Raw genomic sequence first — 17,740 nt, 5'->3', positions numbered from 1 at the left:
AATCAGTTTTTACATTTTTTTTTTTTTGTACATGATATGGAAAATTGCTTCTTATTATACGAAAATTACAGAATTTTCATGTACACTTTGGTTAAAAATTGACCAGCAAATAAATAGCTTTGTGACAACAAAATCTACTGACTAGAACATCTGGCAAATGAGTGAATGATTTCTTCTTTTAAACAACTTCTATAAATATATTTTACTTCTACGAGTAAAAAAAAAAAAAAAATCCAAACTAAAACATCGTCAAAAACAACAATAGGAATGCAAATATCCTCTTTTTCCAAGCAAATACTATCTGTTTTGACTACTTTTTGATTTTATAATGATTTCTTTTTCATTTCTAATTAAAATTTGGTGTTCAAAAACAAGCTCCTTTTCTTATGTGTTGTTTATTTTACTTTGTATTGAAGTCTAACTTTCCATTTAATTCCCTATTTTAGTTTATCTTTACTGCTCAAAGAAGTCACTTTTTTGTCAACTAATTATTTTTAGTCGTTACGGCGTCAATAGCTTGGACAACTTGTGCGAATATGTTTTCTGGCGAATCTTCAGCCAAAATCTGAAACAATTAAAAGTGCGTTTCATTCAATTATAATTTTTTCATCCTATTGAAAGAGATACATTGAAAATATTAATTTTATGAATTCGTTTCTATGAAATTCAATATTACATTTAATATATTATAGAAACATTAAGATTTTATATGAAAATATTTTGGCACTATATTTTTTTAAAATTGTCCTTGATATACATCCAATTTAAAACTGTCAGTTTATTTTTGTATTATATTTTTGGCTTTATTTACTTTTGTTTTTTAAAACACCAAATTATCATTTCCATCTCTTAGATATGTAAGTTAGTAACAATTAAATTACCGATTTAGTTTTTTCATTATAAGCTTGCACAATTGGATCGTTATTTGAATGAAAAGTGTTCAAACGCTTTTTGATTGTCTCTTCGTTATCATCTTCACGTCCTGACGACAAAGCTCGATGAAGTAATCTCTTTACTAGAGTATCATCGCTAGCTTCAAAATAAAGCACCAGATTACATGGACTGATCTAGAACAAACAAACAAAATTTTTTTTTTCGGCGTAACTGTTGTCAATCTGTTTCCATTTTCAACTTCATTCGCTATTCTTCAAATTTAAAAGAAAAATATTTATGGCAATAATTTTTCAAAATTAAAAAATGGTTTGTTTTTAACAGTTACAAATAGATCAATATAAATAATCAATAATAGATGGATAGACAATCAATTTTTACAATTTTAGCTGATCTGTAAGCCAACATTTAAATTATAAATTCGAAGTATTCCATGTTTCTCCTCCACACTTAATACACTTACAACCACAAAAAAAGTATGCCAGGTTGCGGAAGTCTTTTAGATTTTAGGGGTGTCATTTTTGAGCTTTAAAGAGAGAAGGCAGAGAAGCTCTAAATACAAACTCTTGAATTATTGAGGAAGTTTGACGTGATCTGTGATTTGTAGAGTAGGCTTTCTAGAAACAGAGATACAATTTTTCAGCAAAAACTGAGAAGAGCACCGTTCGCTATCTACTTTTCATAGCAAATAATAATTTTATCCACAAGTCAATAAATTTGGTTGTTGTAAGAATTGTTCAATGAATCGAAAACTTATCAGATTTTGGAAAATGTTTTTTCAGACAGGCGTACCGCTTGCAGGGCATAAATGTCATGGAATGCTTGTATTACTTCTGGGAACCAAGCCGGCTATTTGTTGTGTGTTGGAGTTGTGTACGCGAAAAATTACATGTAATTTACGTAGTAAAGGAACGCAGTTAAATGCTTCATCTTACCAGTTGTTCAAATTGTTCTCCCTGAGATAGTTCCCTCGGATAGCCATCAATTAGGTATCCTTTGCTTTTTGTTATCTCCATTATCATTTTCTCTGCTAATAATCCCATTACAACTTTCTGAAATTAATAAACTTCCATTATTTGTTGTCTTTAGAGTTTATTAGTTAGTATTATTACTTTACTCACTGAGGAGACCAGCTGTCCTTCTTTCATTACTTGTTCTAAGGCTTTCCCTCGATCAGAACCAGATGCCACGTCTGCTCTCAGAAGATCTCCAGTGGAAATATGGGTGAAGCCATATTTTGCAACAATTTTATCGCACTGAGTACCTTTTCCAGAGCCAGGGCCACCTTTTTATAAATAAATTGAGGTTATTAATAGTTTCTTATAAGTATTGTTTTTGTTTGGTCCTCTTAACATCTTCTATAAGTTTCTTTTTTTTAACACTAGGAATCCTGCCCTAAAGAAATTGATTCTTATATCATTTATACGCCTAAAAATCGGTTACCACAATTGATCATGCAATAATACTTAAATGTCATAGCCAGAATATGACAAAATTAATTTTGTTACTTTTTACTGAAGGAAGTACAGAAAAAAAGTTGCTCTTATTCTGAATTCTGGAAAAATGATTGCTGTCCAGATGAAAAACAAGAATTTTCAATTCATGTCGGGAAAGCCTTCATAAAATATGAAAAGACTAATTTAGAAGACTCCGGTCCTAATTTCCCAGGAGTAGGGTCTATGCTAATTTCTGTTTACAGAGATAACGAAAGACATATACTCGTTTTTTAATTAAACTCAACTTATTAATTGAGTAGGTTTCATTTAAAACTGCTCAATCTAAATAGATTCTTGAATAGTTTTCAACACTTCGTAAACTAATTGGCAACGATACATTCAAGAAGAGCTATTAGTCCCCTACGATTTAAACAGACAAAGTATACGAAAGGGGCAGCAAGCATTAATTAAAATAAAATGGAATAACCTGGAAAAATTAAAGAGCTGAAAATTATTTACTCGTTAACTGCTGGGCTAAGGGGGAATAGATGTTATGGGGAGATATTCAAGGTAATTGTTCTAAAAGAAATTTATTTAACAAATACTATAGAAAGAGAAAATATCATTAAAAAAATTAATAATATTACCACAAAGGATCCGAAGGTGTTACTAAATTATAAAACCCTTATACAACTGACCTACCGGACAGTTTTAATCCTAAGAGCAATTACGTTTGACATGTAAAGCTGCAAATTGATTGTGCATTCAAGTACCTAGATTTACACCCTCTCCACTCCCTAGTAAATTCCACCCTAACCGTCGATCGGCAGCTTTGGTGCTATAATGATCGATTGAACCTACCCTCCAAGTCCTTAATTACACATTTGAATCAGTGCACAAATTACTATCAAGAATTTTTTAATTAATAAATTGTTTTCAATGAATTTTAAATCGTACTTCATCAAAATATTTATCTAGAAAGAATTAAATTCTATGTAGCCAACCAGAAAAAAATGTCTTATATATTTAAAATAAACAATTACAATTAATTAAAGATTGTTGGCAATTTACCTAGTACCCAGATAATCGGTACTCCAGCATTTTTGAGAGGAGTGGTATCCGGCAGCTCGAAGTCCTAAAAGTTTAAAACATCAGTTACAAAATTTTTGAACTTGTAAGTAAATTGATAAAGCTTAATCCTTAAAAGGAGTTCCCACAATCGGAAATTATAGATATGAATGTATTAATGTCCATATTTATCTGAAAATCTCAAATCTATCTAGTAAACAGATTGAAGAATCGTAAATATCGTAGAAAGTTTTAAGAATGATCAGTATTTGTTTCATATGATTATGAACCTTTTTTAGAAAAGCTAACATGGCAATGATTTCAACAGTTGCGTTAAAATGAGAGAAAAAAGTTTATCAGCTTACATTTTTAAAATATTTAAAATTTTCAAGCATTACTAGTACTAGAATTAAAAATTAATTTATATCTTTCAGTACATCACCGTTAAAGCTACATTGTTTGATAAAAAATTTGGATATAAGATGGTTTGATTAGGATTAAACTAATAAGTAAACTCCAATTCTACGTTTCCTTAATCTTTCCACATTTAATCGATGGCAAAACTGCTCAAAAGTTAAATCTTTTTAGTTTTAGCGCAAGATTGATCATTAGTAAAGAATATTCGGAAATTATTTTGTAAATGCTTCCTTACATTTACCCTAATTTAACATTAGCTATACAAAAATTAAGTGGGACGAGGAGTAAGGCAGAATTCAATAACGATAAATAATACATGCTAGTCAGACGATTGGAGACAGATAGTTTGATTTATTCATTAGCATGAGGTAAAATGTGTTGTAACTCTTATCAAAGTATCACACAGTACTGACCGTTATGAAGTCGTAGTTAAAGTAATATATTTGCACAACACAAATTATGCAATAATAAATTAATAAATTACAGTTTATTGTGCAAAAAATTAATAAAACAAAACGTAGAGAACTTAGCACTGACATTTTCTAGTTTTCTTTTTTACTGCATAACTATTTTTTCTATCTATTTTTATGCGGCCGTGAGTATGTTATGTGTGTTAGTGTTGCAAGAGTTTCAAATGTTTAAAATGAAAAAATAGTTTTTAATAAAGAGGGGAGCATTATTTATTAATAATTGCTCTATTATACTTAATTGTTTGAACCTGAATCGTAGAAGTATCTCTTTATTACTCATTAGTACGTTTTGATTTTTTGCGTAGATAATTTTGTAAACTGCTACTTGTCGGTTTTCGGATGAAGGGTATTTCTATTTAAATTATCTGGTAAACCTAGCAAAAGGTTGCTGAGGTTTCTGGGGCTTTTTCGACTCCTGCTCTTTCCCCCTGCTTATTTAGCTTCTTAAATCGGACTCAACTTCATCCACTTAAATAGTGATCCTTGATCTTTGTTTTCTAATCATTACTTTACTAATTTAGTACCTTCTTCTTCTCGTGCTAAAGATTTTATTTAGTTATATGCAATACAACACAACACGACATCAGACGTCATTACCTCACTGGCATTGAGTTTGTGTGAGTACACCCATTTCCACCGAGCTACCACATCCATCTGGATGATGGAAATGCATCCATCAAAATAGTTACAGTAATATTTAAATAATAAGAAATTAGCACTTACCAAACAAGCCATTTCTGTTATATATGGTGCCTGTAAAATCCTTCAGCCAGTTCAAATAATTGCGATCCTGAAACAAGTATTAATGACCGATTAATACCCAGTTAGAAATAGATCATATAGTTGGCAATATTAGTGGGTTTATGCTTAGAGTACTATACTTGTTGAGCAATACTGAACTGTTTTTATTATTGCCAAAGGTGTGAGGTCCCCTAGAAATGGCTATTTTTATTTAGTATATCTTGCACATAGTTTAAACCAAGATGTCATTTGTTAATCTTTATTTATTAGCTTAGAAAAGCAAAACTCATTAGCCTGGCCTCCTACCACTTGTTTATTTTCTTGTAGAGGGTTGAACATAATAACTTGTGGGGCTGCACTACTCAAAAAAACAAAAAACAAAAAAAAAATGTTAATCATTAGACAGGTTGCCAACAATTAATGTTGACTTTGCCAGAATTGTGTCTCTCTTTTTTTTAAATGAATTATAATTCTTGAAGAGGCTGTTGATATCAGGTAAATCTATTAATGAATCCTTGTTAGTGGAAAAACATGGATGACACATTTGAATTTGGAAACATCTTGAAGAGACTGCATACCTCTAGCGGAGCAAGTTACATCCAAGAATCTCATTGCATCAGAAGAAACAGCTAAGGCTTCTTCTAGTTAAAATATTATTTTCATCTCTAAACTAAAATCAACCTTTACGAGAGAAAGCTTTGTAATTAGTTAACAACACAGAAGGTAAATGGACATTAATTGAACATCTTTAAGAGGATAAACTGGCATTTAGAATAGTACTCTGTACTCAAAACTCGAAGCTGGCTTTTGGGTTGACTGCCTTTAGATTTCCTACGAAATTCTTATAGCTCACTATCTGTTATGAGAGTTGTCTATAATGAAAGAACACATAAGGTGAATACAATTAGAAGATATCTGGCTCAGTGATCTGTGATGATGAGCGGCATTCTTTCATCAAAGTATTCAAGGTGTCTCCATACTTGGAATTTTTACTCAATGTAAGTTGATTTCAATAATGGTTCACTTTAATAAAAAGAATTTCTAAAGGGAGCCATTAAAGAGAAACTGAAAAATCTTTTCAGTAAAAGCGACTATCTGGTGATCAATTTTGACCAAACCATTATTATGAGGATGATTAGATACGTAGATACAGTCTTGCGATACAAAATACCAAATATAAATAAAGGATACGCGATTTTCAGTTTATGTTCAGTACCTCACCAAAACGTCCATACACAGACCAAATTATAAAAACTATTTTCGGGTTGACCTCAATCGTGCATTTTAGGTTAAAACTATTTTAGAGCAGTCTTTTTGGACAAATCAGGAATAATCGTCCTAAAATTACAAGAACAGCTGGGATAATTTAACTTGACAAGAGGAGGAGTTTTAGAGAATGAGAATTTGAGCAGTTGGCAGAAAGGTGGCAAACAATTTTTCCGAAATAGAAAAATATATTTATGATTAAAAAATAAATACCCACTTCTCAAACTTCAATTTTACGAAATAAATTTCAGTTCACATGCCTGCAATAATATTTCTTACCGAAATAAACATCTAGAACCAAGTTGTTACGACTGAATTTTTTTTTTAACTCACTCCCATAACGGAGTATTTTCAAACTTTGCACAAAAGTAAAAAAGTAATTTCTAAAAGTCACATAATTAAGTGGCAACTCCATTTTTTACATTTCTTGTCATAATATTCAAACATATTATTCTAAACAATCAAAATGTTAAAATGGAGCGATTATATTTTTAAAGGTTTATTTGAGACTATTATCTCAAGTAGTTTGGTATTTCAAGTGTAGAATTTGTTTCATTATTATTTTTATTTTAACATGGACGTTTCATTTTTTCTTAGTTAATAAAATATGTGTGTTTGATTGAGAATTTCCTGTAAAATGTTAATAAATTAATATTTAAGTTACTCACGTTAGTATATTCGTTCGCTAAAGTGAAATGGGATTAATAGTAGAGATAGGAATTTGATGAAAAATAATATATATTTACTTTTATTTGCAGACACCCACTTCCATGCATGCACGATATTGAAGCATTGCATGTCTAGTCCCATTTCGGTTATAATATTTTCCACAAACAATTCACTTGTGTATTCTGTACCAGTCGAAGAACCAATTTTTGTATAAACATATTAATAATTTTTAAAATTATTTACTCCAAGTGATAATTATATGTATATAAGTAATGAATTATATGTATAATTACTTCGCTCGGCAATCCCATACTTATCTTTTTAATTATCAAATTCAAAATTTACTTATCCTATCACAAAATACCCTCATGATATATTCACAGGAGGTCAAAAACATTTCCTAATTGTTTTGTTAATTGTTCTTTATTTCAAAACTCAATAGAGACTACTTGGTACGCACTTTGTTTTCTAAAAGCCAACAGATATGGAAGCTTCATGTTTTCTTGCAGCCACTATTTCAATCAGAGCTTTCTTTCTTGCACAGTATATTACAAACAGACGACTACAAATATTTTGTGGACTGTATGACTTATGGTAGTAAGGATTTTTTCCAGGTTTTTACAGTGGTATATGGAATCTGCATGATATACATGTTTACTTTCCACTTAGTATTTGAAATCAATATGAATATAAAATAACCATATTAAATATTTTAGCGTTAACTATAAAAAGTAAAGTGAAATAAAGTAATTGCCTATTTTTTCCGGCAGGCTTTACGTCCAACTACCAATTAGGTGTCGTGGACGGAGGCGACTAGCAAACATACTTTCCTGTAAATTTATTTTATTAACCATTAAATAAAATCCAAGGCCTAGACCGGGAATCGAACCCAGCACCACAATTCATATTAGCTTTACAGGTCTCGCCTCTAACCGCTCGGCTACCGTGGCGTCTAACTTTAAAAGGAAATGATATATATAAAGAAATTTACTCAATTTACTAAGCTGAGTCGGTACTCTTTAACCATCTTCATGAGCGAAGGACAAACATTAGATAAGGTTAAGTAATTGAAAGCTGTAAGTGGGATTAACATCTTCGTGATGTTATGTCTAGTATAATCTACTGTCATGGTAACAAGAGATGGCCATTAGATACAGGTGACCTCTAAAAGACATCTCTTAATAACCAAAGAAATGAAGAATCTGTGAGAAAGAGAAAGAAACATCTATCAATCTTCCATCCACCAGATTGAATATTTTAGCTGTGAAGAAATTTACGTTTTTTAGGATCTTCGTTCGGTACCAATAGTCCATGGAATTGGAGGTGTTTTCTCCAGAAGATTGTACTTTGGTACGTACTAACTACAGCGCGTCTGGTCAAGGACCAACCTTGAGCAGATAACACTGAAGTTCAGAACTTAGCTCAGAAAGCGATAGAAATTTTTGGTCTCGGTCGATGTTTAACTGAATGTATCTTTCTAGTGCATTTATTCCTAGACGACATAGTAAACAACCCTTGGGTTCCGAGTATCTGCTTCGTGAGCCACTCCCTCACCATTTCTCTAACAATGCTCGGCCCATCCGTGTACCAAACAGTCGCATGTACCATAATATCAGAGAGGGGGCATCAACTGCTCCAATACTCCTCAGAGAATTTCGACAAAATTGTATTTCTTGATCATTACGTCCTTAGGAAATTTCTAGAGGAGGAAATTAATGTAAAGGGACATTCACTCCCTGCTGCCCAAGAATCCCTTTTACGGCTATTGAATAAAACTGGGAGTTTTTTAAAGGTTATCTTACCCTATAAATCATAAAATCCTACATTACTTGGCAAATTCCCAGTTAATAGTAGAAAAATAAACTTTATCTCGGCATTTAAATATTTAAATGTCAACAAAGAAGTATAATAATTAAAATAGTTTTTTTTTTTTTTTATCAGGGATGTTATAAAATAATATTAAAAGTAAAAGGGTAAAATTAGCACTCAGCTGAGTAACAGCGAGTTTGATTTCATGGCATTGACACAGTGACCTTGTTTTGCGGTTATGCTAGGCACTCTGGGTACGAGATTTGACGCTGTTTAACAGCTACAGCAGACTACTTATACTAAGAGCCCTACTCGGGGGCGGGGCTTGATATGAAACAAGTGATCTTGATTATTTAATTTTAGAATTTTAAAAGCCTTGACACTAGATAGATCTAATGATCAGATTTTAAACGTTATGAAAAGGTTTAATCATTCTAGGCCTAATGATTAGAAAACTATTTTTCTGATGTATTTCGCTACTGAAATTCACAATTTTCTGGATCACTTTCATTTTTTCAATTGTCGCACAAATCAAAATTAAACATAGAAATAAAATAATAATAGAGTAACTTGATAGTTCTTCGATTTATCAACTTTTGAATCTCATGACAGGATATTGTAAATAGAAGAACAATTGGATTCAGGCAACCTTAAACCTAAAATTTTTTTGATGCACACCCTTCGAACCTGTGAAAGGAAATTACAACGCTAAAAAAGAAATGCACTTAGTGTAATTATAATTAATTTGTTTGTAGTATTCTCCCCAATTTGTTTATTTATATCTACCACAAAAATTACAGTCCTCATGAAATCAATTTTTAAAGATTATTTGCAAAGCATAAGTAAAAGAAAATTCTTGTTTACATAGATTTTATTAATAAAAATAAAATTGTTCACTGACCAAAATATGAAGTTACTTCCCTCGCGTTCCGCGCACTCCTCCGCCTGCTCGCACTTCGGCACGCCAAGCCAGCCCAGTCCGTTCCTGGCTCTCTCCTGTAACCAACTGCTCGACTGGTGGGTGCCTCCTTCCTACTTGCCTCTACTCTACTACTCTCTCCTCGGTCCAGTACAGACTGCAGAAAATTTTGGCACACTAGCTATAGTCGCTAGCTGGCACCGTACAGTTCAATATCGTAAAAATACTAGCGCTCCTAGTGGTATCATTTCTAAACTATTAAACAGCACTATTTATTGCTATTACTGGTCTACTTTCCTTTTGTTTTTTTAATTAATGGGCTGTTTTGGGAGATCCGATGGAAGGGAAGACCATTGCAGCCCAACACTGTTACCTGGCAAATAAGAAAAATAAAAAATTGATTGTTGTTTCAATCGATTGAACATTGAATATTTTTGATGCAAATTAGGATTTTTCTACTTCACTTAACTCTGTATTTCTTTATCAAGATGTAGGACAACTAAATTAAATTTTTGAAAATCAGTTTCCATCAACCAATGCAGGTATTGAACTACCTGACTAAAATGGTCTGTATGAGTGTCGTGTGTGTGTGAACGTGTAGATGTACATGTGTTCTCACATGTGAGGATTCTCATACTATAGCTCAGAAAAAAAATCTCAGAAAAGAAAACCTGGTATCTATCTTATCTACTGATAAAACATTGCAAAGCATTCTAAAAAAACTTCTGCTGGTTGGCACCAATTTGCAAGGCGTTCATTAGTAAACCCCAGAAGTCTTCCTCACTGTTAAGAGCGCATTTATCTTGATTCTTGAATTTACTGCCATCCGAAAATAATTCTCTATGAACTTTTATTTTATTCCCTCCATCTATGGTCCCAACTTTAGAAGAGTGATGAACCAGATCCTCGCTTGGAAGGGAAAAATTCAGAGTTGCATTTTAGAAAAAAAAAAACATGATGCAAAATTCCTCATGGTTTCATCTTATGATCACCATTTTCATTTTTTTCTCTCTTTCTCTCAAAAATTGGTGAATATTAGGCATAAAATCTAATGATAAACCATGTTAAATACCGAGCACGCTCATCCCTAGCAAATTCCTAAATAAGTACCACTCCAAAAAAGTTGAATCAAAATAGTTTTAAATAAATATTTTCTAAATTCATGATTTCATGTTTTCAACTAACATGGAAATGTTTGGGAAATTGTTTATATTAGCGAAAAATAGGTAAAAGAATATGTTGCCTGCTGGTTTAAATGTTTATACGGAAATGAAAATTTTCCAAGTATATTTGGAATAATAACGTTTCTGATCTAAAATAAAAACAATCGCGATGGTTGTTTAAAGATAAAGGAATTTTTTTTTCTTTTAATTATAATTCTTTTTTGGTTCATGAGGTTGAGCTGTGTTCTCACAGAAACTTTCAAATGAGACACCACAATTTTCTTGCTTGGTTTGATCGAAAAGAATTGGTGAATCTTATCAATGATTAGTTATTACTGAAATATGTCTTTCTGAAATATATGTAGATATTTTTATATCCCTTTAATTATAAACTGAAATCAGTTTATAGAATGGATATCTTAAAAAAAATGTTTTTATCTAAATGATTAACAAATGTGTTCTTATCAGTCGATACGATAACAACTAAGCTAATTGCCTGTAACTTATAATCTGAAACAAGCTAACTGATTGCATAAAGAGCCCAAGTACTTCATGGAACTCCAACATAATTTTTATTTTACTTCGTTATTATCTTCAACAGATAAAAAATGTGCAACATGACTTATTTTCAATTATTATTATTATTATTATTATTGTTATTATTATTAATGAAGATTAGATGTAAAAATTTTTTATAGAATATATATAAAATGAAAGTGTCACGACCATGCCACTTCTGGCAACTGAATTTTTTTTCTTATCATTAAAACAAAAATTAAGTAAGATATGTACAAATTAAAGATATTATTTACCAGAAATGAATTGACTAAAATGTCCCTTTCATTACTTTCTGGACTTCATCTCCTATTTAGTGAGTTACTTTGTAATGGTAATAGTAATACTTTGTAATGGTAATAGTAATACTTTGTAATGGTAATAGTAATACTTTGTAATGGTCTTAGGATCAAGAATGAAACTTAGTGTAAAAGTTCTTTTATGTTGCACTTGTTTTATGTTCAACTCATACAAATTGCTGATTTGTATAAAACAAAAATAGTTGACAAAATTGCCAGTAGACTATAATATCTAAGTCCCTAGTAGTTTCTATATCCTACCTAGACATAATGTCATCTAGTTTTTATTTCAGTAGCTAATACTGATGTCCAAATATACTAAAAAATTGTGCCAATAAGTGGAGCAGCAAAGTAGTTCTTATTTTTTAAGAACTTCATGTTTGCCTACCAAATTATGTCCTAACTAATATTCTAAAGATAACATTAAAACAAACTTTCTTTAAAAAAAAAAAAAAAAAAAAAAAAAAAGTGCTAAAATGCTTAACAGTTGTAGGAAAAGAAATTTTATTAAAATATGTTTATTTTGCTTAGCAACTCTTCTAAAATATATAAATACTTTGACTGGCGTATTAACTATATAAGTTAAATAATTACTTTTGATCATTGAGTGACTTTATTTTTTCATTACATTCTTCAATCAAGATGGTCGGATCCGAATCACCGTCTACCTGTAATAAATATTGTTTTAAGTTTAAAGAAAAGAAGAAAAAAAATGGTGAGACACGTGTACGAGCCATACATGCAAATACTACCCGGCATAGAAGGAAGTCGGATAGCCATAGAGAATAGTGTTCACTTCGCTTATTTCAGCCTTACAAGAATAGCCTTTACTGGCTTTTTCATACTATTTACGACTGCAGATACAAGTGATAAAGCAACTAAATGAGATTAGCCTTACTTAATTGAAACCTCAAGCATGTCACTGATACACTCATTCTCTCATATAGTATAGGACAACTATACTCAAATATAAGTAATTTGGTATTATAGTCATTCCCAGAAATATGTCTGATATCTAAAAGTTAAGTTTTAAAGAAGTTGAGTTTAGTCAGTTTCTCTGAAATCGTCCGTTGACTTTGGATGTGTGATGATCAGTGCTACATGAGAGAACTGCTGAACACATTTTACTTAATATTTCTCTTGCCCAAGATTACCAAAATTTGCAGGTAATATTTGTTGAATTAGATCTGATTTTCTCCCTTCATTTCTACATTCCTTATTTCGTTTATATTATTAAGAAAATATTCCTCTATAATGTACTACTTACCATCATTGTAGATTTATGTTTGACCAATTGAATTATTGATTTTTCAAAATGTTCCACCCTATTTTTAATTATTACAGAATCTTCAGTTTCGTGTGTTAACGCAGCTTTTAATGCATCACCTTTTAGCTCGCAATATATAATTAAATTAACTGGTCCTACCTAAAAAATAAATAAATAAGTGACATTATTTGACTTCGTGTAACAATAGTAATGAAGTTTTTATTTAAAGATTTTACACAAACCAAGATACAATTATTATAATTATTTTTCAGTTAGCATATAATGCTAGATTATATCTATCAGTGGAATTTTATAGTTATTATTGTTTATACAGCTTTATGCAACGTGAATAGAGATGTCCTTGTGGCAAATTTTAACCATATAATGTTATTAGATTTTTATCTCACACCAATTGTACATAAGTTTGTTTCGTTGTATTTAGTAATAATTATTTAAAATAATATTAATGAAATATTGGGTATTGATATAGTTAACACTTCATAAGACTAATAATTGCTTAGTTGAAGCTTGTTGTACTGTCTAGAAACATTCTTATTATTCTGTTCCCATGATCTCTTTATTGAAACTAAGCTCATAAATTCCCAATTCTAAAGATAGGTAAGCCTTAGGTAAAAAAATTCAGCTTGGAATAAATAGTTGAAGAAAAAGTAGAGTGAGTGTTTTAAAAATAAATGAAAAACGCAACATTATCAATGTAATACTAAATCAGACATACAAGCTTCTGAAGGTGCCAAGCTTGTTCTTTATCCCTGGGAATACCATGATAAATAACTCCTCTAATATCTGTCAATTTGCTCATTATAGTTTCCACAACCAAGTCCAACATTATTCCCTAGAAATAATCCAAGCAGATTAATTCATATTTATTCTAACCATGCAGCACACAATCTAGCGATAAAACTTTAGAACCACTGAAGTATTTGAATTTTTATATTGCTATGGATTAACTTTAAATGTAATCATTAATTATTTACAAATTACCGGACAGACTGTTCCTTGGTCTTGTAAAATGTCATTAATGATTAAAGCTCTGTCTGTGCTTGGTTGTGATTCCTTCATCGCCGTCTGCAAGAGAGATTCCTCAGTGATCAACAAATAATCCATCATTTTCTCTGTTATTAATTTGGCCAATTCCAACGATTTCTCTTTATTTCCACCTGAACATTTTTGTTTGTTTGTTTTTTTTTATGTTTATAAAGAAGTTATGATTTTCTTACGTTCTTCTGAAAAAACTATGCTGAGAAGCTTTATCATAGAGCTCTATTTACATAAAAACCTATCTGGTACATTACATTATGTGACATATGTAGCAATTGAGAAAGAGTAAACAAAGAATCTGAGCAAAATTAATAAAGCATAAAGTATTTGTTGCCCAATATATAATCAGCAGCTACTTAGACTTTGTAGTATAGATAATATAAAACACAAATCAAATCTGACGATATGTAGGCCTATACAAAATTATCTTGTTTATATTTCTATTCTAAAGACTATACAAGTAAAACAACAAATCCTAAACCATAGTAATACTTCGTATTCTTTCCTTTAATGTTGCATCAACTTACTGATAATCCAAGAAATTTTATTTGATAATGTAATTTGAGAGCTCCATTAATTTATGTAACAGACACACTGATAAACTTGTAAATGACCACGCTATACTTTTTTTTAATAAGAAACTTTTAAAAAATCATTTTTAAAATTGCTAATTTAGAAAGAGTGTATTTCAAGAGTCAATTGCTGAGACCTTGTTGTTCTTCTTATTGAGTAAAAGTGTTTTTCAACAATAATAATAAATCAATAATTTTAAAAGGTATAAAGCTCAGTAAATATTAAATTGTTTTATAGAAATCAAAAAAGAAGAAACAAAAAATGAAAGTTTTATTTTATTTAAACTCCCAAAATTAAATAATATTTCAGAAATTGGAAATATTTTAAAAATTTTCTGCAGCGGTAGGTTTAAGAAATTTCGGCTTACAAGGTTAATAATTTATTTTATTCTTAATATTTTTGTTTCCAATATATTAAGTTTAGTTACTTTTCCTTTCATTTTTGAAGAAATAGAACTCTTGATTATTAACGCCATTTGATGGATCACTAAATCATAATAATTTTATAATTAATTTATATCAGCTTACCAATGACCCAAACATTAATAAGTTTAGCTTTTTTAATTGGCTCAGTGTCATATTTTTTCTTCAACTTTACAAGATCAGCCTGCAAGAGAAAAAAATAAAATTCAAATTTCTAGCAAACAAATTACTTACTTTTTAATTAATTGCCAGTAAATTAAATTACTAAGTATGCCATAAAGAGGAGAATAAGGAGTAGATTAAGTTCCACTTCCGAACGGAATATTCCTCCTATAAAACTTGTGAGCTTGAAGAAGAGCAAGAAGTATACGAAGCTAAAGCGAGCAAGTTACAGCATTTGGATCGAGTAGACTATAAAGAACTCTACACTTTACAATGTACAATAAGCATAAGCTTGGAAGTGCAGGAATCTTAGAGTAGCTTTATTCCCTTCTCAATTAATCTCCTTCATCATTCCAGAGTTTTAAAAGCAATTTACTTTATATTAACAGATTTACTTTACTTTTAATGCTTTTTCCCTTGTTTTTTGTTTGAGGAAGGGTTTGGAGCTTCTTCGTCGTAAATAAATGTATAAAACATGGGTAAAAACAAGTTTTTTTATCTTTATAAATTAAGAACGATCCTCAATATTCAAAAACTGACAATACCAGTACCATTCACGTAGAACCATTGAACGACACATGTCAGTTATGTCATGTTGTGAACCTAGTAATACAACTACATAAGCTATAAGAATAAGTCACATCAGTTAAATGTTAGTACCTTATCAATTGTTTGTAACCGCTTCAAGGAGAGCAATAAATAGAGCTAGTGGACGGACGATATTGATTAGTGATAACTATGTATTATAAATGAATCAATGACTTTATGACGCGCCTTAAATTAAAAAATAAAAAGGATTAAATAAAGAAAAATATTAATATAAAGATATTATATCGTATTATAATTTATCTACGAACATCAGCTAACTTTGGGAATACGAGTAGATTTATACAAACATCAATAATTGACAGCTATACTGTTGAAGTTTTTATGATTAAAGAGACAGTAAACTTTGTTAAACTTACGTTTTTTGGATGATCCTTAGAATGGGTACAACCCATGTTTCAACCGAATTGGATTATAGGTATAACTTGATAATTGTCTGTTTGGAAGTTTGATGAAGGATCATTATGTACGGTAAACAAGAGGAGGGTAGTGGATTGCCATGGTCTAACGCTTCATTAACCAATCTATATGTTAACAGTACATACAGCAATCAATCCTACATGCAAGAATCACACAAACACAAATTTATACAACAGACACATTACTAGTAAACTAATGCCCTATATTCTAAGAAAAATTTGGGGATTTTATATTTTATAGAAAAAGAGAAAATAATTGTCAAAGTTGGGTGTTTTTCAACGTTAAAGAAAGCTTTTTCGTACAATTTTTGACGATCAACCCTTATACAACTGTTCTACCGGACAGTTTTAAAGAGAGGAAAATCTTTATTTCAAACACAAAGTATCCTCTTATACCAAATCAGTAAGAGAAAGGAAGTAATACAACTTTTTTTCACTTTCTAACGATAAAAGAATCCTTCTAGAATTATAGCTGCCCTCTTAATTAAACATATTGGAAACTGTGGATCACTGCGGAGGATCGTAATCAATGTTGCAAAAACTCGGACATTAATTGATATGTAACCAGCGGAGTAATTAAAAATAAATTTATTAAAATAATTATCACTTTTCTACTTCAGAACAAAAAATATATTGGTAATTAAATCGTCTCGATATTTATATGTTGAAATACATTATTTAATGTTTTACAATTACTATAAAAATTAACTCGTCATTAACCATTTGCAAACATACTACAGATAATTTAATGCTAATTGGAATATTATATAATAATAATAAAAAATAAATATTTATTATAAAATTACCTTAAAACGTTATTTATGTACAAACAATAAGTAACAAATAAGCTGTAAATCTAAACTAGGTAAATAATATTTGAACCAAATCTTTAAACAACGAAAATATGATTATAAATTATTTTTTTTTTTTTTTTTTTTTTTAGGCAATGAACCAATTTATAAATTATTAAAAATATCTCAATATTTGTTAATAAGTAAATGGTAACCTTTTTTTGCAATTATAACATATTGTTAACAGTATAGCGGTATAAATTAGATTAGTAAAGCATGCTTATCTTGTTTCTAAAATATAATGTACCAATAAAATTTGAGAAAAATACTTAATTGTACATATTCAAATATTTGTATTTCATAAACATATTTTAAAAAATAAAACAAATTACTTAACGCTTACTTATAATTTTTTCCCGTAATCATACAGCTAGGATGAGCAATATTCGAAATCCATAAAAAAAAGTGAACTTATAAAACTGGGTTATATATGTATGTACATTGGAGTTTTTTAAGATATTTGAAAAAATATTTTCCTATTAATTGAGCTAATATTTTTATGTATTGTACTAAACTGAAACTGAGGCAAAAATACAAATTTTGTATAGATTCCGTTGTCTAACTAAAGTGCAAGTTCCTCGACAATAGCCGTCAAAAAAATTTGTCAAAAGGCCCCTCATGAATGTCTTCTTTTTCTAATTTTTGCCAATTCAAAAATTATAGTAAGCATTTAACATA

At 30.1% G+C, this 17,740-nt stretch overlaps 2 protein-coding genes across 2 annotated transcripts; both read right to left on the bottom strand.

Moving 5' to 3' along the window:
* Positions 1-6: 6 nt before the first annotated feature.
* LOC141456016 (adenylate kinase isoenzyme 1-like) lies at positions 7-9,836 on the bottom strand. Its single transcript, XM_074131581.1, has 7 exons — positions 9,669-9,836; positions 5,006-5,072; positions 3,399-3,462; positions 2,013-2,176; positions 1,827-1,943; positions 882-1,067; positions 7-565 (listed from the first exon to the last, which is right to left on the bottom strand). Exons 2-7 carry the CDS (start codon positions 5,015-5,017, stop codon positions 485-487), a joined length of 624 nt encoding a protein of 207 aa, XP_073987682.1. The 5' UTR covers positions 5,018-5,072; positions 9,669-9,836; the 3' UTR covers positions 7-484.
* Positions 9,668-16,736, bottom strand: LOC141456015 (adenylate kinase isoenzyme 5-like). The gene is made up of 7 exons (XM_074131580.1): positions 16,152-16,736; positions 15,130-15,208; positions 13,973-14,148; positions 13,707-13,823; positions 12,971-13,129; positions 12,298-12,371; positions 9,668-10,059 (listed from the first exon to the last, which is right to left on the bottom strand). The coding sequence occupies exons 1-7, from the start codon at positions 16,185-16,187 to the stop codon at positions 10,056-10,058; spliced, it is 645 nt and encodes a 214-aa protein (XP_073987681.1). The 5' UTR covers positions 16,188-16,736; the 3' UTR covers positions 9,668-10,055.
* Positions 16,737-17,740: the final 1,004 nt, after the last annotated feature.

This window comes from Rhodnius prolixus, unplaced genomic scaffold, assembly GCF_049639745.1.
Source record: "Rhodnius prolixus isolate KJV_2025 unplaced genomic scaffold, Rpr scaffold_4, whole genome shotgun sequence".
NCBI classification, from domain to species: Eukaryota; Metazoa; Arthropoda; class Insecta; order Hemiptera; family Reduviidae; genus Rhodnius; species Rhodnius prolixus.
The sequence above is the reverse complement of the archived record's forward strand: the minus strand, read 5'-3'. Positions and strand labels throughout refer to the sequence as shown.